The sequence below is a fragment of the Gobio gobio genome (assembly GCF_949357685.1).
Source record: "Gobio gobio genome assembly, chromosome: 17".
NCBI lineage: Eukaryota > Metazoa > Chordata > Actinopteri > Cypriniformes > Gobionidae > Gobio > Gobio gobio.
Window position 1 is genome coordinate 34234281 of NC_137110.1, and position 25225 is coordinate 34259505.

Below are 25225 nucleotides of genomic sequence, written 5' to 3' on the forward strand. Positions count from 1 at the left end.
GATGAAGTAATGACTTGACCATGTATTATGGGGACCTATGAAAAATCGAGTGAACATGTCTTACAGGGACCTAATTTGCATTTTATATGCATAATTCACACACTTCCCAATTGATTTGTGGGGACCTCATTTGCATAATTCACACAACTTCCCTTTTGATTTGTGGGGACCTAGCAAGAACAACAAATATATTACTAAAACAATTAATAGGCATTTGTTTGAAGTAAATCTTCAAATTGCATATGCCCTTACAAATGGTTTAATCTACAAAAAAGTATTATTAAAATAAACAGAAGCAGTACAAAAGTTCAAAATGTTGAAAATGTCTCAATTTGGAGATGTAGTGAGGCCTGCAAATAGTGCTAGATGCGCAAAGCTTCACTCTAGACTGAATCAACCAATGGCCGGTTTCACAGACAAGGCTTAAGCTAGTCCCAGACTGATATGCATGTTTGAGCTGTTTTACCTGGCATATGTTAGATATGCTTTGAGACGGTGTCAGTTTTGTCTCAGGATGCACACCAGTACTGTTTTTTTTCTAAGGCATGATTATAAAAGCAACTTAAATGTCTTTATTGAACTAACGTCTAACCCTGGCTTAATCTAAACCCTGTCTGTGAAACCGGGCCTGAGGGTTGTTGGTTGGATCAATTGATTCTATGTTTGTTTGGGATATCAGTGTGATTGATGTTGCAGAGAAAAAAGTGCTCCATTCAAATACAAAGGGTTGTAAGAGAGAAGTGAATTATTATCTGGGTATTTCAACCCAGAAGTAAAACGATTAAACCTTTCCTCGTCAAACTATTATTTCTATAATTGTTATTTTCTTTACATAGTATTCAACCACAGCCAACCACCCAGCATCATCTACTACTCATTCACCTGATACTTATCACTATAATAAATCTACTACAAATTGAACCTCAAGACATTTATTCACATTACAACTGCAGAAATAGTCTTTTATTGAGTCCAAACTCCAGAACTCAAATGAAGTTAAACCTCAAAACTGGCCTGTTAATAAAAAGTATAAAAAATAAAATCATATATAAGAAAAATAATAACTAGGGCTGTCAAAAGATTAAACGCGATTAATCTCATCCAAAATAAAAGTTTGTGTTTACATAATATAGGTGTGTGTACTCTGTATAATTATTATTTATATATAAAAACACACACGCATGTATATATTTAAGAAAAATTTATTATATTTATATATAATATAAATTATATAAATGTATATACAGTATATACATGCAAATATTTCTTAAATATATACATGCTTGTGTGTGTATAATTATTATTTATATATAAACACAGAGTACACACACATATATTATGTAAACACAAACTTTTATTTTGGATGTGATTAATCGCAATTAATCTTTTGACAGCCCTAAAAATAACTTTAACTTCCACATGTGCTTCATTTCACAGACATGTGAATTTAAACAAACTACAACTAAAGAAACCTGACATGTCAGTGAGTTGTTTCTTCATATTATCTGCACTGCAATTTCTTTTTGGAAGCTGTAATGCGATTATATATGTAAAACTTTACGGTCTTCCAATCGCGGTTCTTCAGCGCTTCTGGTTCAGCTTTTAAACATTTGTCACAGTCGCTCTTTGCTGGTACAGTGAATGATGTGATGAAACGCTTCATGTGCCTTTCCACCGCCTGCACCTCAGTCTGCTGCCAGGGTGTCTTCTTCTGGGTAGTTTTACCTAAAAGTGGACAGAAAATAATTGAAATGATAAAAAGTGTGTGCTAGAATTCCAATCTGAAGTTCTGAATCCTATTATCAGTTTTTAATAGGGCTGCCCCTAGGGCTGTGCCGGTAAACGTGACAACCGCACCACCGCGGGGGCTGAGTAGCACTGGCGGTGGTCGGCCAAAACACCTTTTTTTGGACGTGAATATTGTGACACGAGTGAAGCACAAAGCTTTGTTTACAAAATAAATAATGGGTTTGCAATTAAATGTTACATCGCACCCATGGAAACATATGGATTCATGCCGAACGAGAGAGGTAGGCTTTGTGAGCTGAGCCAAATTTAGCTTTGCGTTTTGTGATCTGGTCACCCGATTTTCCACGAATTTAACAATAGGCTTACTCCATTTTATTCTGCTGGACATGGAATCTCTTATTTATTTTCCCAAATCTTCATTTACGTCTCTCACATGGGATTATAAACAGGTCTTCCTTTTGTTTGCTTTAAATTAGGGGTCATGTCATTTACTGTGGTAAAGTACAAAACGGTGTAGGGCATATACATTTTACTTCAAATTGTACTGAACACAGTGTGTGCTTGTTATTAGACTTAAAGGGTTAGTTCACCCAAAAATGTAAATTCTGTCCTTCCCCTCATGTGGTTGGACACCCGTCAGACCTCCGTTCATCTTCAGAACACAAATGAAGATATTTTAGTGTAAATCTGATGGCTCTGAAAGGCCTCCACTGGCTCAATGCACTTTACACTCTCAAGACCCTTAAAAGGTACTAAAGACGTCGATACAAAGCCCATCTCACTACAGTGGTTCTACAATAACTTTATGAAGAGACCAGAATAGTTTCTGTGCGCAAAAAATAAAAAATAAATAACGACTTATATAGTGATGACCGATTTGAAAACACTGCATCATGAAGCTTCAAAGTGTTATGAATCAGTGAGTCGATTCAGCAGTTTGGATCGCCAAAGTCACATGACTTCAGCAGTTTGGCGGTTTGACACATAATCCGAATCATGAATCGACTCACTGATTCATAACGCTTCGAAGCTTCATGATGCTGTGTTTTGAAATAGTCATCACTATACAAGTCGTTATTTAGGTTTTTTTTGCGCACAAAAACTATTCTCGCCAATTCATAAAGTTATTGTAGAACCACTGTAGTGAGATGGACTTTGTATCGACGTCTTTAGTGTCTTTTAAGGGTCTTGAGAGTGTAAAGTGCATTGAGCCAATGGAGGCCTTTCAGAGCCATCGGATTTACACTAAAATATCTTAATTTGTGTTCTGAAGATGTAGGACTGTAATCTCCCAGTCAATTAGTCGATTATTAGTCGATACGTTCTGGCTCGACCAAAATTCTCATTGGTCGATTTTTTGCCGCGTTCATTTCATCAGTTTTGTCGTGTTCATTTCATCAGGTGGAGAGCACTAATTGCTAATGGGGGTGTTTTCAGAGCACCCCTGTTTCACAGGTAACAGTCTGTCTTCAGAACACCCCCATTGTTTTCACTTATTTTGGATTAGCCCAACCCACTGGAGAAGAGAGACAGACTGAAGTAACGTTAGGCTACTTTGCTGTGTTTTATTTATTTAATTGTGAGAGCGTTTTCCTAGTCAGTCCTCTTCTACCATGTCAACAAAGACATCGGCAGTGTGGCAACATTTAAAAAAAAATAGAAAATGGGGAAAAAAAAGACACAATGCTAATTTTGCAAGCAACAGTTTGCATATCACAGCTCGACAAACATGTCATATCCCCTAAAGACGGTAAGCTAACTTGTCTGCGTTAGGTTGCCCCGTCTGTTTTGAGTAGGCTATATGAACATATCAGAATTGCCATATTTCAATGTTTTTTTATTTGGAGCCTAATGTGTGTGGCCACTGTTTGTATTAGTTTTGAGCCTATGCTTTATTTTTCAGTTATGCAATTTATTTTGTTTCTGCTCTTGATCTGGCTTGTTTAATAAATATTCCTTTTTTATTAAAGTGGACGTGCCTTTTGTGTTTACGAGTAAAAGCTTTAAGTTAATAGTCTATTCGTGTCTCAGCCGTGAAGCTGAGCTGATCCTATGTTCACAGAGCGGCTGAAATATTAGTGTCTGTCAGTTATTATAATACATATGACAAAAACAATTGTCTAAATTATGTTGCATATTCCTCAAAAGTTCTTGTGATGATATCACTAGTTGACAACATAGTAAGTTACTATATTTTGGGAAATCATAGGCTGTGATATTGCGCAGGTGCATGTGATGCCACGCTGTCAGAGCCGACAGACTCGTGTGTCAGACTCATTTCAGTGCAAAACCATTTAATATACTGCAAATAGCCTACTAGTTTATGTTTATTTAGAATTCATTTAGGCAGACATCAAGGCTACCAAGTACTGCGCACAGCGCGCAGCTAATTAATGTAAAGTTTTTTTTTTCCTAACATCATTTTTAGTCGAAAATTTCAGGACTTCAGTCGACCAAGATTTTCTTTGGGTGAACTAACCCTTTAAGATGCGTCAAGTTTATGTGTATAGCGCATTTCATACACGCTAGAGATTTTTAGTTTCGCTTTCTCTCGCAGCGCATAATCAAACAAAGCCTAAACTTATATTAGCCTACCATGATTTACTAATATTTATTTAAATGTTACCAGGCTGCAGTGTGTTGTCTGCAGTACTAAAATAAACACGCATGCTTCAATGGATGTTTGAGCCTCATTTATATTTGTAATATTCTATATATATATATATATTATATATATACACACACGTGCGCTGGCGCACCTAACCACCGCCGGAAGTTGGTCCATTACCACCGTGGTGGTAAGAAACTTCCACCGTCACAGCCCTAGCTGCCCCCTAATAGTGGTCTAACTGGTAGCCGACTAGAAGACGTTTGGTCGACCAAAATGTAATTAGTCGTTAGTCACAGGGGAAGTTTAGCTCCAACCCTAATCAAACATACCTAAAGCTAATCAAGGTCTTCAGGATTACTAAACTTACAGGCAGATGAGTGTTTTCTACTAAACACTGCAAGAGAGTGGCCCTCCAGGATCAACGTTCCCCACCCCTGGCTTAAATGAACGACAACTAGTTGACTAGAAAAATCTTTAGTTGAGGACAGCCCTAGTATTTATGTCAGCATCTACAGTGCAAGGAAAATTATGTGCACTCTACCTATAAATAGAATTACATTTAGTGTAAAAATCACTGTTTGATTGACCTAAAATACCCTGGCCTAAAATGATCATTGAGTTTAGTCTATAAACTGACAGTACATCTACAGAAAGAAGCAGACATGCTAAAGAGAAATGTGTGAAGAGTTAACCTTTGGAAGAAGGCCTCACAGCACTGACTCTTGAAGGCATCTCTTCATCTGATGGTGGTTTGCGTCTCTTGGGTGGTGGCGGCATATCATTCCTCTCGGAAGGAGGAAGTGCCACCTCTGCTGATGGTTCTATGGAAAATAAGTCAACATTATTTTATATAATAACATTTTCAGAAATATATAAACCGGTACTCTAGAATGCTGACAATACACAACTGATGTGTTATTTGTCACACTAATGATTTTAAATAATTCTTGCATAAAAGTGCAATTGTGTTCATTATTGCAAGTATAATTGAACTACATCTACATCATGAATCTTTCTAGCGGACATTTAATCAAACATAAGCTCAAGTAAACTGAGTATTTAACCATTTTATTTCAATATTATTGAAATAATATTATTGAAATAATGTTTGAGCTACAGCTTTCCTGTTGGTCAAACAGTAGAGCATAGCGCTAGCAACGCCAAGGTCATGGGTTCAATTCCCAGGGAAAGCAAGAACTGACAAATGTAAAATGTGTACCTTGAATGCAATGTAAGTCGCTTTGGATAAAAGTGTCTGCCAAATGCATAAATGTAAATGTAACAAAATGCATAAATGTAATATTAACAATCATTTGACATGGTTCGTTCTGTGCCATGACCCACCCAACATGAGAAGAGTGGATCAGCTAGCATTTTACGACAAATGTACACGTTTCTCTAATGAAACAAATCTTATGGTAGCACAAAAAGAAAAATCACTCCAGAATGAATGTTTAGTGTAAAACATGTTGAAGAATAGCTTGGAGGCATTCGATACATAATAAGCAGTTTCATCAAAAAAGTGTTTGCTCGGCGTACTTAGGGTTGGGGTACCGAAACCCGGTACCTATGTAACCGGTATGTACCGGACCAAATCAGAACGCAGATTTCAATGCCTCATTCGGTGCCACTTAAATTCAAACGTGCTTTCGCACTTTGGCTGGCGCCGAGCCAGAGACAGACACGCTCAGCGCTCGTCACATATCACAACTACTCAGTGTTTTCAACCACAATGTTTATTTTAGGTTTCAGACATTTAAATGCTCATTGTCTATGGAAGCGGCAAAAACAATCCTTTCAGACAGTTATAACTTCTTATAGTTATATAGTTATAAACTACGTGTTTTATTCATATCAGATACACATTATATAGTGACTCTATAGTTTACTCTATTTTTCTCCCAGTTCAGGTCACTTACTTTCATGTGTTTTGTGAGACGTGAATGAATTTACGTGATGTAAATCCGACAAATCCGATTCTCTGAGGCGTAAACTAATATGGCGCCGCCCATCGCGCAGTATAGATCAACTAACACACATTTGAAAATCCCAATATCAGATAGTTCATGACAAAGTTAGCAAGTTTGTGAATATTTTGAATAAAAAAGAAAAACGAAATAAACCCGATATAGCTGAGCTATCACGGCTGCTGTGTGTCATGTGAGAAGCACGACGCATCGCCATGGAAACAATAAGGCGATGCGTTCTAGAATATTTAGCCAGAGAATATGGTCATATTTCTGCAATAAAGCTGAAGCTGGTTTGTAGCAGACCAAGAACACAGACGACTGCTGTTATTACTGTAACTGTTATTTAGTGTTAAATTAGTTCACTAGTATTAGTAAAGGTCCCATGGCATGAAATTTTCATTTTATGAGGTTTTTCAACATTAATATGAGTTCCCCTAGCCTGAATATTGTCCCCAAGTAGATAGAAATGTTGATCGGTGTAAACACGAGTTCTGGCTGTCTTTCTCTGCCTTTGAGAAAATGACAGGCCAGACGAGCCAATCCTGAAGTCTCCTGGTTTGACGTCCAAACAGGAACGGTTACCTCCCTTTCCTCCGCCCAGAGAATCTGGCACGCCCATGCAAACGCTCGAGAGATCATTCCTTGTGAACGAGTGAATGCTGGCAGTTTCTCAGTGTTTGGATGTACAGATGAAAACAGAAGTCTTTTTTCAGTTCCTTCTGATCTGTGATCAGTGATTTCTGATGTGTAGCTAATTATTTATTTTTCGTGCACACGCAGCGGCTTCTCTCTCTCCAGACAGAACGGTGTTTTCGTGTTTTCTATCTTGTGAGTCAGTGTTTTTGTACGTCCTCGTCGCGTCTACCGGTTCTAAAATGTGCATACAGTCATGAGTTTCTGCTCAACATCGGCCTCACACACGCCGACAGCGGAGGCACCAAACGCGGCGTAAGATTAAGCAGAAGGGAGTAAGCGTGAGCATATTCGGGCTAGCCAGCCTAGCCCCACAATAAACTGGATTACATTCGATTACTGCTGTTGTGTCTTTGGCTTTTTTACTTCCTGCTTCGCTACTGTTCGGACGCTCTTGCTTACTGCTCCGCGCTTTGCTCTATCGCTTCTATATTTTACAACTTCAGCAAATCAGCACATTGCTCAAACGACAAAGCTTGACTCCAATGATAAAATTAGAAACTCTGGTGACTGAATTCCTAAACAAAAAGCGGAATATTTCAACCGACCAGCCTCCCACTGCCTCCAGCTTACATTCCGGAGAAGAGAAAACACAGCTGCCTACATTCAAAAGGATAAGAAAATGCCTCTTCTAGAATCTACTTGCTGCACAAACTGCCACAGACTTTTACAAAGGATTGCAGTTCTTGAAACAAAGTTATTTACGGAACCATCCAACCAGACGAATCACACAGCAGAGCTTCATCATGATCGCCCTCTGCACACTGCCGGTGAGTCCCATAAATGTAGTGCTACTCAACATGTAGAGAAACAAGTAACTGATCAACACACTAATCAATGGAACAAACAGGGAGCGAGACCCAAAGGCACTCGAGACATCAGATTGTCACGAGCATCACATATTGCCGCAGTAGCATGCTCTACCCCAGACACAAGGATTGCAAACACTAGTTTTCTACCACCAAATATACATCTTGAAAACAGATTTGAAGAGCTAATGAATGTGGGTGAGGAATCCCCAAACGTGATAAATGTGACCGAACACAGATTGAATCAGCCCGCAGCTAACACTAATGCTAACAGGCGCTCAAGGTCGAGCAGACAGCGGCCCTCAGCTCAGAGCGCAGCCGAGCCCAGGACTCTGATAGTGGGCGACTCAACAATCAGAAACATTAGCAGCAGGGATACAACTACATGCTGCCTTCCACAAGCAACAGTTTCTGATGTCAACAGGGAACTTAAGAACATTCTGATGAAACACAAGACTGCAAATCGACTTATCATTCATGTGGGAAAGAACGATATTCAGAGAGAGGAGTCAGAACTTCTAAAGAGGGATTTTAATGAACTTTTTGAAACACTTAGGAAACTGAAAGTTCAGCCGTTCATCAGTGGACCACTTCCAGCAAAAGGAACAAATAGGTTTTCACGGCTACTTGGGCTTAATACATGGCTGCAAAAAACCTGCAACATGAAGGGAGTGAACTTTAATCGACAATTTTAATCTCTTCTGGAGTCAGAGACAACTGTTTACATCAAATGGCCTCCACCCAAACAAACTCGGTGCAAGAGTGCTAAAGGACAATATTTATTTTTCCCTTCATCATCCTTCAGCTGTGTGTGCTAACCCACTCAACCTGGATGGCACACACACACCAGTAAAGTACGATCACAGGACTTCATTTCAGCATCTGAATGGACATGCGGTTGATACACCCCACAAGGACAATGATAACACCACGCAGCCACAACAACCACTTCTCATGGACACACTCCCAGCTGAGCCCCGCCCTCAGAGCTCACCACAGATAGACTGTGACGAATTAGAACTGCTCCAAATGACACAGATCGAGGCACTAAACAGTAACATCTCAGCCCATACTGTGGAGTCTGTGGAGGCACTGGTAAAAATGGGGACCATCAGGAGTGACACTGGTGAAATTTTAAAACTTATATGTAATATAAGCAATAGGCTGGAAGAAATGTCACTCCTTGAACCGGACGATAACATATTGCAGCTTCCGGTAACACCAGAGAAACAGCCCCCCTCACCAGACATGTTATTCCGCTCTACAGCATCCCCGCCTCTGAGCTTCACAGAGAAAATGGATTTTGTTTATACTGGAAACAGACAATCACACTCGATCGCTGCGAGCCCCCAGATATCAACCAAAAAGCGTCAAGGCCCACAACCACCAAAGACTGTGGGCCCAGCTCGCTCTGCCCCTCCTCCTGTGAGATTTCTTCGGTCACAACGTCAGGGCACACACCCTCCTCCATCTGCACCAAAAACAACTGATACCAGCTCTCAGTGACGTGTTCTGGGTCCTCGCAAAGTCACCAGCAATCTTATCAAATGTTTACAAAACATGCGTGAATCCAGTGTGCCTTTATCTTTCTCTATTTCTGTTCTGGTACGTGATAGAAAGTCCAAGGCTTTCTCAGGCCGTATGGCAAACCCATCTAATCTGCTGCCTGTTAATTGTCAAACTAAGATTACTATGGGGGAAAAAAATAAAATTAATACTGTTAAGTTAGCACTCTTAAACATCCGTTCACTTAAAAACAAATCATTTCTAGTCAACGACTTAATATCCACAAACAACCTAGATTTTTTGCTTCTAAATGAAACGTGGCTAGAAGACAGCTGCAGTGCAACAGTCCTCAATGAAACAGCCCCTCCTAACTTTACTTTTATGAGTGTCTGCAGACCAGTCAGAAGGGGGGGGGGGGGGGGGGTCGCTGCTCTATTTAAAGATGTTTATCAATGTAAGCAAGTATCATTTGGTGACTATTTGTCTCTAGAATATCTGGGCATTGTGCTAAAAGGTGCTCCACGCATCCTGCTTATCATTATTTATAGGCCTCCGAAATATTCTCCGGCCTTTATTGATGACTTTACAGAGCTGTTATCAGCAATCTCATCTGAGTATGACTGTTTTGCTATTGCTGGGGATTTTAACATTCACATTGACAATGCTGAATCCAGTACAACAAAAGATCTCATGACTGTTCTTAACACTTTTGATTTGACACAACATGTTCACGGACCCACACATGATCGTGTACACACTCTAGATTTACTTATCAGTAAGGGTCTAAATATTTCATCAATAGTTATTAAGGATGTGGCACTGTCTGATCATTTCTGTATTTTCTTTGATATATCAATCTCTCCTGCCATTGAAACTAGATCTGTCTCTGTCAAAAAGAGATGCTTAAATGAGAACACTAGTGTGCTGTTTATGAAGGCTATATCTCTAACACCAAGCATATCTGCAGACTCTGTTGATTTTCTCCTTGACTCTTTTAACTCAAAAGTTAAGGGTGTAATTGATGATATTGCTCCTGTGAAAGTCAGAAAAAAGAGTGGCAAACAAAAAGCACCTTGGAGAAACTCAACAGCAGTGCAATTAATGAAAAGACAATGCAGGAAATCGGAACGCATGTGGCGAAAGACAAAACTTGTAGTCCATTATAAGATCTATAAAGACAGTCTTCGTGCTTTCAATGTGGAACTAGGCAAAGCTAGACAGACCTTCTTTTCAAATATTATAAACAGAAACATAAACAACACACGCACTCTCTTTGCTACTGTAGAGAGACTAACAAACCCCCCCGAGTCACATTCCCAGTGAAATGCTCTCAGACAGCAAATGTAGTGAGTTTGCTTCCTTCTTCTCAGAGAAAATCATTAATATCAGAAATGCGATTAGCACATCCTTGAGTTTCTCTGGGGTGAATCAGATCAGACCACAGCCTCAGAAAGTTACTATGACTGATTTCGAAGCAATTGATGGTAAAATTTTAGAAGAAACAGTACAGCACCTTAAAACATCAACCTGCGCCCTTGACACACTCCCCACTTCTTTTTTCAAAAGTGTGTTTAACTGTTTGGAAGCAGATCTCCTAGAAGTTGTAAACTCCTCACTTCTTTCTGGGACTTTTCCAAACTCCCTAAAAACCGCAGTAGTAAAGCCTCTCCTGAAAAAGAGAAATCTGGATAACTCCATACTGAGCAACTACAGACCAATCTCAAATCTCCCCTTCATAGGCAAGATCATTGAAAAAGTTGTTTTCAGTCAGCTGAACAAATTCTTGAACTCAAACGGATACTTTGACAATTTTCAATCTGGTTTCCGACCGCATCACAGCACAGAGACAGCGCTCATAAAGATTATAAATGATTTTCGCCTCAATACAGATACAGGCAAAACATCAATTCTGGTACTACTGGACCTCAGTGCTGCATTCGACACTGTTGACCACAAAATACTTCTTGACAGGCTAGAAAATTGGGTTGGGCTTTCTGGAATGGTCCTCAAATGGTTCAGGTCATACTTAGAAGGGAGAGGTTATTATGTGAGTATAGGTGACCATAAGTCTGAGTGGACATCCATGACATGCGGAGTCCCACAAGGGTCAATTCTTGCACCACTACTATTCAACCTGTATATGCTGCCACTCAGCCAAATAATGAAAAATAACAAAATGGCTTACCACAGCTATGCTGACGACACCCAGATCTACTTAGCCCTATCACCTAATGACTACAGCCCCATTGACTCTCTATGTAAATGCATTGATGAAGTTAACAGTTGGATGTGCCAAAACTTTCTTCAGTTAAACAAAGACAAAACTGAAATTACTACATTTGGAAACAAAGATGAAATTCTCAAGGTGAATGCATATCTTGAGGCTAAAGGCCTGAAATCAAAAAATCAAGTCAGGAATCTTGGTGTGATTTTGGAGTCAGACCTGAGTTTCAATAGTCATGTCAAAGCAATAACTAAATCCGCTTACTATCATCTCAAAAACATATCAAGAATTAGATGCTTTGTTTCCAGGCAAGACTTAGAGAAACTCGTTCATGCTTTTATTACCAGTAGGGTGGACTATTGTAATGGTCTCCTCACCGGCCTTCCCAAAAAGACCATTAGACAGCTGCAGCTCATACAGAACGCTGCTGCCAGGATCCTGAGCAGAACCAGAAAATATGACCGTATCACACCAGTCCTCAGATCTTTACACTGGCTTCCAGTTACATTTAGGATCGATTTTAAAGTGCTATTACTTGTATATAAATCACTAAATGACCTAGGACCTCAATACATTGCAGATATGCTGATTAAATACAAACCCAACAGATCACTCAGATCATCAGGATCAAGACAATTAGAAATACCAAGGGTTCACCCAAAGCAAGGAGAGTCTGCGTTTAGCTATTATGCCAGCCGTAGCTGGAACCAGCTTCCTGAACAGATCAGATGTGCTCCAACAGTAGCCACTTTCAAATCCAGACTCAAAACACATTTGTTCAGCTGTGCATTTACTGAATGAGCACTGTGCCACTGTACGTGCTTTGTCCGAACTGCTTGCATTTTAATTTATATGCTTAAATTTAACCCTGTTTTTATTTTTAATTATACTCTTTATTTTTATCTTTCAATGTTTTCTTTATTTTTTATTTCTTTTAATTCCTATTATAACTGTAATATTTTTATTTCATTTCTGTGTAAAGCACTTTGAATTGCCACTGTGTATGAAATGTGCTATACAAATAAACTTGCCTTGCCTTGCCTTGCCTTTGTTTGCGCTGTGCACTGACACTTATTTTATTTTAAAAATAATGCTATTATCAACACTTACTTTTAACTCGTTCATCTCGACAGCTGTAATGGTACTTTGCATGTGTTACAAAGTTGGTAATAATGATGAAGACGGACTCGGTGTGACTGGGACTCGTGTTTATTCAGAACTCTCAGATACAAACACAATAAACTCGCGCTGACTGACAGCGCTCTCATAACTCAGTAGGTACTATAAATAACTTTGTTAGCGATCGCTGAGCTCCGTCTCTGGTACGTTAGTGATGTCCGGTTCGCGAACGATCTTTCTTTTGAACCTGTTCTTTTTAGTGAACCGAATCAGTTCACCAAATCGGACTGAATCGTTCTAAACGGTTGGCGTCTCCAGTCAGCGCTGATCCATAATTTACTAAAGTTACTAACTTTCTGACATGAGTGACAGTCCCTCCGACTAGAAATAGACTAATAACCTGAAGTATATGCTGTAACTACAACAGTTCAGACATGCTGAGAACTGATGTGAAGTGAACTCAGGTCCATCCGTCTCTCTGGCAGCAGCTCGTGCCTGCTCGTGCCTCGTAGACCAAGTTAAACCACGCCCCCTCCGCTCATTTAAAATGCAAAGATGTCAGCCAATCACAACAGTGGGCGTTTTTACTGAAGTCTCACAGCAGACACACCTCTTGAAGCAGGGCATTCAGCCACAGGGCAAACAGCAGTATAGAAAAAATGCCTTTTATTTCTAAATTATGACATTTTATGATGTAAAAGTCATTCTAACAATATAAGTACACCTCAGGAAACATTATAAAATAATAGAAAAATGCCATGCCATGGGACCTTTAAGTAAACTGTGTTTTGTATTTATTTATATATTTAAGTATACTTTAAACTTGTAATAAAGTTTTAAATAATAATAAATAAATAAATAGACATTCTTTAATCTCATCCACCTTGTTTTGTGTCTCTTTTTTTTTTTTAAAGTATTGGTTCAGGCACCGGTACGTTTTAAAAGTATCAGTTTGTTACCCAATCCTAGGCGTACTGGAGCATCTTCAATGTTGGAACAATGTTTTTGCCTGTCAGGTCTTTACAAGTCACGTAACTGAAAAGTATGAATGCAAACTATGCAAAATTAAGTAGTGTATATTTTGACAGAAATACAAACCGTCAACGGTAGATGAACAGGGTTCCTCTTGTATGCTCCCTTCTTCCTCATCACAGTCAAGAACTTTTTCTGTGGAAGTTGAAAGTGCAGCTTAACAATGGTATATAATGGATCATAAACACATGGTATATGAAAACATGGTAAACAGAAAATCAAAGAAAGACAAATAAAATAACACACCATCAGGATCGATCCCAATTTCATCCAAGTTCTTGCCATGGAACTCAGCTAATCTTCCTTGCTCAAGGGCCATTAGGACTTTGCTGATCTTGGCAAGTTGCAGGGTCTTCTCAGGGAGTCGATAGAACTCACGATGTATTCTTATGTCGTGTCCAAGAAAGTTTGCCAGCTGGTCCATCTCTGTGTCGGTCATATTCAGCACTGTTGAAAGGGTTGCGGCATGCTTTCGCAGTCTGGTAGATGTCAGTGACTTGGGACACTTTGCACCACACGCCTTTGCAAAGCCACGGAGGCAGTCTGACCCTCGGAAATGTGTCATGGCTTCTGGTCTCGCAAACATATAGGCATTGTCTTTTAAAACTGCACAAGCCTCTCTCTGCTTAACAAGGAGTTCTAAGGCACACAGCATTTTTGGAGTCAGAAGTATTGGAACTGGTCGACCACGCTTTCCCCTGGTGATAACCCTTGTGAAGTGTCTGCAGAGTTTTTTTTCTACTTCAGAGAGTGCCCAGTCCACATCCTCATGCGGATCAGAAGTGTCTCTTGATAGAAATGCAGACAGAGGCATGCTGGCCACCTCTCCTTCCCTGCGCCGGTTAAAGAGAATCATCTGGGCTAGACATACCTTCGCCAGCTCCATCCAGGCTTTAGTAGAGGGACTTTCGGAAAGTAATTTGAACCACTCGTCTTGCACTTCACTGAGATAGGTATGCATTTTTTGGACATCTTCAGTAAAGGGCATGATAGTGGGCAGATTCCACTTTGCTTCACTGATGTTCCTCAATGCTGTAGCCGAGATCAGCTCATTCCACTTGTTCGCATGGACTTCAAGAAACTCACTGGCATTCTTCACAAGCTGTTCATCATTTGAGATTAAGCCCTGAGCTTTTAAGAGTTTGCTTACTTTGACCAGGGAATTACCAAGCTTGTTTGCAAGCGATGGAATCATGAATTTGTCTGTTTCACTGTCATACCCACACGTATACTTGACAGCCTTGACAGTCTTCATGTACTTCTTTGGATTTACACAATCTTCCATTGTTTTTAAAGAGGTGACTCTCCTCGCATTGTGAATCAACCGTCCCAATTCTCGCATCTTCTCTCGCACACACTGTTTGTTTTTGTCTGATAGCCCACCTTTGTTTAACAAGCGCTGCCCAAATTCAGTAATTACGGTGTCATTTTTTATTATATCTGTGATTGGGTCAGGATTCATGGCACTGATTACTCCCCACAGGTGTTTGGTCACGTTTGAAGGCACAGGCCCAGTGTATGTACACATGGACTGAACACGATTTTTTCCTGGTTTGAGGAGGACTGACTGGGGTTTAAGTTTACAAGAACGCATGTGTCGCCACAGGACCCTTCTAGTAAAAAGTCCTTGACAGTATGCACAATGCATGAAATCTTCTCCCTGCACTTTTTTAGGTGGTCGTTTGTATGGCACCAGTTCCCCCTTTCCTGATTCCATAACAGCAGCATTGTGGGCATAGTTTCCTCGGTTGCGAATATAACCCAGCTGTTGTTTTCTCTCCTTTGAACCCTTTGGAAAGCTTAGAGCTCGAGCAACATCTGATTTATTTTCATGTGAACTTTCTAGATGCCTTGCCATCTTAGCGTATGGTTTAGAGCAATACAAGCAGTAATGTCTCTTGTTGTACACTCTACCGCCATCTCTTTTTTGGTATTCACATACAACCACGCTGTCTATTGTGTTCTGACTTGAACTGGGTTCTTCTCCTGTTCCAGGTGCATCAGACGCAAGGCTGTTCACTTTGTCTGTGGTTGTGGAATCACAGTCAGGGGAGCTCACTGAGCCAGATTCATCAACATCCAGTTCATCAAGAAGTTGACGTTTTGTTGGGTTTAGAGCAAGGCTAACATCACTGTCACTGTCGGAAGTGGTATCGGGAACGTAATTATCTGAACTCTCGGGTGTAGAATCAAAGAGCTCACCAGAATCTTGAGGATCTGTGTCTTTTAGCTAAAAAAAAAAAGTTAATTAGAAATGGGTTGAACTGCCACAATTAATTGATCAGTAAATTAACAGACATAAATTGGCAACTATTTGTGATAATCAATTAACTGTTTAGGTATTCCATTTTTGATGATTCTCTAATATTTTATAGTCAAAATGATTTCACAATAATATATTCTTATTGCATTAAGTTACACTAGTCACCAAGTAATTGATAATGAGAATACATTTTGATGGCAGCTCTAAGCAAAATCCCTGATCAATATGAAATAACAATGGCTACGTTTGCATGCAACCAAACTCCATTAGTAATTCGATTGATGGCTCGATCCAACTGAAAAGCCTTTATGTAAAATACCTTAATTGCTACGATTGAGCTAGATCCAAATAAAATTTCTATTGGATTGGATTCTTTTTATAATCTGATCGAGAGGACATCTAAACACTTGATCGCATAGAAAACGCTCAGTGAACATTTAACTTTTTGTTATTAGCAATTTATAAGCTAGGTGCAAAAGATGAAAAAACTCCAAAGCTTGTCAAAAACGAGTGAACTGAGAAGCACAGACGCAAAGTAAGTGCATGATCATAAAATAATAATAATTTCAGGATAGTCAAGGGCCAATTACTAGAAGACTTACCATGACACTTTTAGTCCGTCTCAGTCTGGGTACAAAAACCTCATTTTGGAGCTGTGTCACAATCTGTAAACAAAAAGTATAATCAACATGAATTATTATAAAATAGTATTTGAGGTTCAAAAATAAGACTGCAAGTGTGTGTAGAACTTTTGATCATCCAATTGGACAATTATAGCATTGCAAAAATGCAAATTTACAGAGGTTTTTTTGTTTTGTTTCAATACTTGCATTTTAAAATAAACTTCTAAATGTCTGTTTCGTCGCTATGTAACTAACAGAAGACGATTTTAAAATTGTGGCGCTTCTAATTAAAGGGATAGTTCACCCAAAAACTTTCAACAATTTTTCCATAAATTGAACAGGGAAGGCGATCGGCCGAAAGTTTACTTTATAAAGTTGTATGGATATTTTTCTTACACAAACGCATCGAATCGCTTCAGAAGGCCTTTATTAACACCCCTGGAGCCGTGTGGAGCAGTTATTTGACGGACAGATGCATTTTTTACGGACTTCAAAAACAGAGCAACTATTACTGCCATTCTAATGCTTGGATTAGCCTGGACTTTTGTAATAACTCAGATTTTATTTGTCTGAAAGAAGAATGTCATACACACCTAGGAAGACTTGAGGGAGAGTAAATCATGGGCTAATTTTCATTTTTGGATGAAATATCCCTTTAAGTGACAAAAAGCAGTTGACAATGTACAAAATACACATACTTGCCACATTTGCAACGGTAAAAATGTGCAACACTTCAGTGATGAACATGAACGTACCTGTTGAGGAGAGCTGATCTGAGCCGATTCCTCGTCCATCTGAGTCTCTGACCGGACAGAAGGATCACCGTGACCTGCTGCGCTGGTATTAACAGCAATGCTGCACATCTGTAAGAGACAACAGTCATATGACAAGATATTAGGACATGGAAACACAAGAGAGAAGTCTGAAGACGACACCGCATGACTTCAGAGAGAAAGACAGAGCAACTTCATCTTTAAACATGTACTACTGTCCAGTCAAACTCTGTCTGCACACACACACACACACATCTGGAATAAAACAGGCTTCATGAGGACCTCAAACACACACACTGTTAAAGTTCCTTATGGGGACCAGTTTCATCCAGTTCAAAAAACAAGTTTGAACTCAAACACTGACTGAAAGTGTGTTGTGGGGACGTCGTGAGTGTCCACTTTAAAGCAACTATTAACCCGGAAAAAATCCCTGTGGAGGACAAAACTGGCCCTAGATTCTCCTCTACCACTGAGACACTGGACACCTGTCATTAAACTGTTGGGTTTGGGGATTTACACCAGATACGCATCAAAATATGCTTTAAAAACACTAAAACAGGGCAAAGAGTTACATTTTCAGTGATGAACATGAACGTACCTGTTGAGGAGAGCTGATCTGAGCCGATTCCTCGTCCATCTGAGTCTCTGACCGGACAGAAGGATCACCGTGACCTGCTGCGCTGGTATTAACAGCAATGCTGCACATCTGTAAGAGACAACAGTCATATGACAAGATATTAGGACATGGAAACACAAGAGAGAAGTCTGAAGACGACACCGCATGACTTCAGAGAGAAAGACAGAGCAACTTCATCTTTAAACATGTACTACTGTCCAGTCAAACTCTGTCTGCACACACACACACACACACACACACACACACATCTGGAATAAAACAGGCTTCATGAGGACCTCAAACACACACACTGTTAAAGTTCCTTATGGGGACCAGTTTCATCCAGTTCAAAAAACAAGTTTGAACTCAAACACTGACTGAAAGTGTGTTGTGGGGACGTCGTGAGTGTCCACTTTAAAGCAACTATTAACCCGGGAAAAATCCCTGTGGAGGACAAAACTGGCCCTAGATTCTCCTCTACCACTGAGACACTGGACACCTGTCATTAAACTGTTGGGTTTGGGGATTTACACCAGATACGCATCAAAATATGCTTTAAAAACACTAAAACAGGGCAAAGAGTTACATTTTCAGTGATGAACATGAACGTACCTGTTGAGGAGAGCTGATCTGAGCCGATTCCTCGTCCATCTGAGTCTCGTACCGGACAGAAGGATCACCGTGACCTGATGCGCTGGTATTAACAGCAATGCTGCACATCTGTAACAGACAACAGTCATATGACAAGATATTAGGACATGGAAACACAAGAGAGAAGTCTGAAGACGACACCGCATGACTTCAGAGAGAAAGACAGAGCAACTTCATCTTTAAACATGTACTACTGTCCAGTCAAACTCTGTCTGCACACACACACACACACACACACACATCTGGAATAAAACAGGCTTCATGAGGACCTCAAACACACACACTGTTAAAGTTCCTTATGGGGACCAGTTTCATCCAGTTCAAAAAACAAGTTTGAACTCAAACACTGACTGAAAGTGTGTTGTGGGGACGTCGTGAGTGTCCACTTTAAAGCAACTATTAACCCGGGAAAAATCCCTGTGGAGGACAAAACTGGCCCTAGATTCTCCTCTACCACTGAGACACTGGACACCTGTCATTAAACTGTTGGGTTTGGGGATTTACACCAGATACGCATCAAAATATGCTTTAAAAACACTAAAACAGGGCAAAGAGTTACATTTTCAGTGATGAACATGAACGTACCTGTTGAGGAGAGCTGATCTGAGCCGATTCCTCGTCCATCTGAGTCTCTGACCGGACAGAAGGATCACCGTGACCTGATGCGCTGGTATTAACAGCAATGCTGCACATCTGTAACAGACAACAGTCATATGACAAGATATTAGGACATGGAAACACAAGAGAGAAGTCTGAAGACGACACCGCATGACTTCAGAGAGAAAGACAGGGCAACTTCATCTTTAAACATGTACTACTGTCCAGTCAAACTCTGTCTGCACACACACACACACATCTGGAATAAAACAGGCTTCATGAGGACCTCAAACACACACACTGTTAAAGTTCCTTATGGGGACCAGTTTCATCCAGTTCAAAAAACAAGTTTGAACTCAAACACTGACTGAAAGTGTGTTGTGGGGACGTCGTGAGTGTCCACTTTAAAGCAACTATTAACCCGGGAAAAATCCCTGTGGAGGACAAAACTGGCCCTAGATTCTCCTCTACCACTGAGACACTGGACACCTGTCATTAAACTGTTGGGTTTGGGGATTTACACCAGATACGCATCAAAATATGCTTTAAAAACACTAAAACAGGGCAAAGAGTTACATTTTCAGTGATGAACATGAACGTACCTGTTGAGGAGAGCTGATCTGAGCCGATTCCTCGTCCATCTGAGTCTCTGACCGGACAGAAGGATCACCGTGACCTGATGCGCTGGTATTAACAGCAATGCTGCACATCTGTAACAGACAACAGTCATATGACAAGATATTAGGACATGGAAACACAAGAGAGAAGTCTGAAGACGACACCGCATGACTTCAGAGAGAAAGACAGAGCAACTTCATCTTTAAACATGTACTACTGTCCAGTCAAACTCTGTCTGCACACACACACACACACATCTGGAATAAAACAGGCTTCATGAGGACCTCAAACACACACACTGTTAAAGTTCCTTATGGGGACCAGTTTCATCCAGTTCAAAAAACAAGTTTGAACTCAAACACTGACTGAAAGTGTGTTGTGGGGACGTCGTGAGTGTCCACTTTAAAGCAACTATTAACCCGGAAAAAATCCCTGTGGAGGACAAAACTGGCCCTAGATTCTCCTCTACCACTGAGACACTGGACACCTGTCATTAAACTGTTGGGTTTGGGGATTTACACCAGATACGCATCAAAATATGCTTTAAAAACACTAAAACAGGGCAAAGAGTTACATTTTCAGTGATGAACATGAACGTACCTGTTGAGGAGAGCTGATCTGAGCCGATTCCTCGTCCATCTGAGTCTCGTACCGGACAGAAGGATCACCGTGACCTGCTGCGCTGGTATTAACAGCAATGCTGCACATCTGTAACAGACAACAGTCATATGACAAGATATTAGGACATGGATCATTGTTTGTAACCACTGGATTTTGTTTGTGATCGTGAAATGCAATATGGCCATTGTATGCCACATATAACTTAAACCAGGGTTTTTCCTGGCTCAAAATGAGGCGGAGGTGGTAGTGTTAATTTTGTCACCTATTTTTAATTTAGTCTTAGTCTTGTGCCAAATGTCCTTGTTAGTTTTAGTCATTCACATATCTATATATTATATATTATATAATATATATATTATATATTTTTTGTTAGTCTAGTTTTAGTTAAAGGAAAACTCTAAATATATTGTGTGGCAAAATAACTTGCATAAAATTTATATAACCTGCATAATGTATGTGCCGCAACACCATAGCTAACTGGTGGATTTACAGCATAGATGCCTAAAATCAACATTAGCTTATGAGACGATGGGCACAAATATCGATTTCGATCTTTATTCAGTATGAATTCATATGTATATATCCTACTGTACATCAGGAAAAATAAGTTTGCCTTTTAGCACTATTTTAAACTTTTTTGAGGGGTTAAAGTATATTTACTTGCATTCATTACTATTCACTATTATTAACATTTTAAAATTTCACAAATAAGTAAGCAGTTATGATCTGCAATACTTTTTTGAGCAACTAGACTACATGTATATTTATTAAAGAGCATGCATGCACCAATAATGGCATTACATGCAGCCACAAAATGACTCTAACTTGCCTCTTTGCAGTGGAATTCTCCATTTTAACCTTAATTACTACACTAATTGTAATATAAATAATAATACAAATATTAGAAGACAAATGTTTTAAGTGGTCATTAATGGACCATACTTATTGCACAAATAGTATTTAGTAGGACTAGTATTTAGAACTTTGTACCAGCAAATCATAATATACTAATATTGATTGCTGAAGGATCATGTGACAATATATATTTCTGATGATTATTTAATTATCACAACATGCCTAATCTGAGCAAGTGACTGCCTGTTTGAGTTGTCGACAGACGGAGGCGGCACGAAATTTGACGGAGGCGGCAGCCTCATATTTCTCTATGCAGCAAAAACCCTGACTTAAACGTATAAAGTTTAGGGGCAAAAGAGAAACATTCACCTAAAAGTCACTTAACTTGGATTGAAGCTTTCTGAGATTTGGATATCATTTATTGGTGTATACCCATTACAATTTGTATTAAAATAGTAATACGGGTAAGTTAGATTAATATATTTCGAATAGATTCAAATTTTAATCTAATCAACAACCAACTTGCTTGACACGTTGCAACAATGAGCTATTATGTACACAGTGCCTTGCAACATACTTGTGTTCTCCATGGGTAGTCTTCTCCTCCATAATCATAGGTGATTTCTTCTCCTTCTTTAATGTCATGAAGGGTAAAAAGACAAAGGTGGGGCTTTCCATTCACATCAATTTTCTTCATCTTACAATTTGGATGTTTGTGGTCATCATTAACTATCCGCCCAAAGGATTCATCTTCTCTTGAGGCATCAATGCTTAAAAATATGAAAACATAAGAAAATGAGTAATACTCTCAGTCTTTTTTTTTTTTTTATACTATAGTATAGCATAAGGTATATAGCTTTTGTTCAACTTGACATCTTACCACCATGTTTTCCCTCGCCACTTGAAATCAAACATAAACGCAGCACAGGACGCGTGGTAACGCTTTCTTCTCCTCTGCAGTTCTGCATCATTTATCATCTCTCCCCTGTACTCAACAACAAAATCTCCTTTGCAAAAGGAACCCTTTGCAAATAGACCTCGTCCTGCAAATTACAGAAAAAAAACATTCACAAAAAGAAAATCTTGCAGATAAAGAACACCAATTACACACACAAACACAAAATACATCAATAGTTAGCTGATTTTAAATAAGCTGCAACAGGTGCCTAAGTAATGTACCCAGATGCTCATAAGATTATGGTTAGGACATGCATATGATAGTAATTAAGGGGGGGGTGAAATGCTGTTTCATGCATACTGAGCTTTTTACACTGTTAAAGACTTGGATTCCCATCCTAAACATGGACAAAGTTTTTTTTTTTAAAGTTGGACGATTGATGGAGTATTTCTGTGCCAAAAATACTCCTTCCGGTTTCTCATAAGTTTTGGAAAGTTTTTTCGAGTGTGACGTCACATGGGGCGGAATGTCCTTGGAAAGGCGCGCGCGCGCGCGACTAGAGCGAGAGCAAACGCTTAAGCCGGCTGCACTGCAGTCACAGGACTTCACTGAATCAACAATGTCACCAAAGCAAGACAACCCTGCACAGCTTCCCAAAGAACCTAGCGTTAATGGGACAGTGGATGGAGTTTGTTTTTTCGGAGCAGGAGTTGTGCAAGTGTTTGTTTGTTCCCTGAATTTCGGCGACGATGGTTTATAAACAAGCCCCAGTTCAACTCAGGATTTGTAGCTGGTCTAATGCTGAAAGATGGAGCGGTCCCAGCGATTAAGGTTCACGGTCGTGTGTTGGTAGCAGGCGGTGAGTAAAAATGCTTCAAATGTCTTTGTATTGTTAGCTATCGATTCCATTGTTTTTCTCTGTAAATATGCATAGCTCAACACAAGAGTTGCGTGCGCTCGTCATTCTTTAGCTCTGCCTGAACGATACGTCCACAGCCGCTCAGCTTTTTTCGGAAAGACTCGGTACAGCGTATCTTTCTTTTATAAAAATAATAAAACTAAAGACTTTTCGGAGATATGAAAGATGCAATACTACTCTATAGACACTCAAGATTTACACAAGATTGACTGAAAATGAGTGTTTCACCCCCCCTTTAATGACTGATAAATCACACCATACACCACCTTACCTTTCTCTGCATTTATATACTTCACATCTAATTTGAATGTCTTGTCAGTCTTTGAAACCACATGATGCACGGCATCCTTAAGGGGGCTGATTCGTGGTGGCATTTCAAACTTGGAAAAAGATGTGTAAAGAATTAGTGTGAAAATGGGGAGACATGCAAAATTAAACTAGTATTTTCAATAAGCAGATAATAATGTTATTGTAATGTAACACTGTACTGTATTACTCTCATGTACACACGGTCATTTTATCACAATGTATGCAATGACAATAGAACAAGGATAATCAATGTCTGGCACAACACTAGCCTTAAAGGCATCAACTCACTATGTTCACTTAGACTCTAATCGCTCACAAATAAAAATATGTTCCTATATATTGTACAGTAGCCATGAGAAATTATTTAAAAATGATTAACTTATTCTTCTGCACGATTCACCTACAAACCCTGGTTTATAACTACTATTTATTTAACTAAAAATAAGTTTAATAATTTATTCATAAAGCTACTTACCATTTTAGTTGTTTAATTTTACTTAATTTCTCTCTGAAGCCCTTTGGTAATGATCTGTGGATTATATGTAGTCTACAAATTCACTTTAAATGTAAATAAACAAATACTGATCTTTAATTCTTCATAATTACAGTCAAACACTATAAACAGGAGCCTGACATCGAGTGCAAACCCCCCCTCCCCCCGCGAGATTATATTCCAACATGTGCCCTGATAAAAATATGATTTCAACATGTGCCCTGACAAAAATATGATTTCAACATGTGCCCTGACAAAAATATAAAATTTCTTTAATATAAAGCATAAAATAATCCACCCCTCCAACACTAACGCGAACTAGACAGAAACTAATTTAATATTAACCGAATCGTTCCAATAGCAATCATTTCAGTCTAAACATTAGGCGACGCTTTTCATTTAAAATGTAGTCTTTAACATTAAATTGAATGATTATGTGATCGCTAATATCGTCAGGCCACATTTAGCCTCATCAGTGAGCTAGCCTGCTAACGTTACCTAAAGTAATTACTAACTTAATAACATATGTGCTGCTTACCTTGTGTTTCACCTTTTTCCTCTTCGTCCCTTGGCATTTTCTGCATGTAATCTTCTTTTTGTGAAGTATTGTTCTTCTTCTTCTTGTTTAATGAAGTTTGTGAAGTCAAGTGTCAATTTAATACGTATGTCTTTGCTGAAATCGATCTTAACGATGCGTAGGAAGTGGGCGGAGCCTAACCATAATTGGAAAATGTGTGTGTGGAGACGTGAGTGCATTACCAGTCAGAAAGGTTTGGGGGCGCAACTGAGCACTCCCTACACACACGCACACTACCTCAAAAACGTGTGTTATGGGCCAAAGCTAAAACTCCGCCCACCACCTTCAGAACAGATTCTCTACTCATTTTAATGGTTTCCCTTATGGGGACCTCATTTTTGGTCCCCACAACGCAAGAGGTCCCCATGACGTGACTGTGTAAACAGATTCATGTCCCCACAACGTGATGAATACCAGAACACACACACACACACACACACACACACACACACACACACACACACACACACACACACACACACACACACACACACACACACACACACACACACAAAACATTGATTCACTAGCTTTTTTTAATGGTATTACGTAGTAGATTATAAGGTGGATATATAGCGTTTTGCAAAAAAAAAAAAAAAAAAACCGTTATGTTGTGTATGTTCTGACCAAAACTAACTCGGAATCTTATTATTATTAATCAATCTTTGTATATACTATTCCATATATTTATGATGTATT

General features: G+C 39.4%; 2 protein-coding genes across 2 annotated transcripts in view; both read right to left on the reverse strand.

Annotated features, from left to right (window-relative positions):
* cacng5a (calcium channel, voltage-dependent, gamma subunit 5a) overlaps positions 1–25225 on the reverse strand; it is a 114185-nt gene that overhangs the window by 86362 nt on the left and 2598 nt on the right. The gene's annotated exons all lie outside the window — the stretch shown is intronic.
* On the reverse strand, positions 1502–23521 carry LOC307140469 (uncharacterized protein; the record flags this gene model as incomplete). Its single annotated transcript, XM_079840026.1, has 11 exons — positions 1502–1725; positions 5053–5181; positions 13780–13848; positions 13960–15943; positions 16579–16641; positions 17355–17462; positions 18601–18708; positions 20455–20562; positions 21908–22100; positions 22211–22373; positions 23419–23521. 11 exons carry the CDS (start codon positions 23519–23521, stop codon positions 1502–1504), a joined length of 3252 nt encoding a protein of 1083 aa, XP_079696152.1.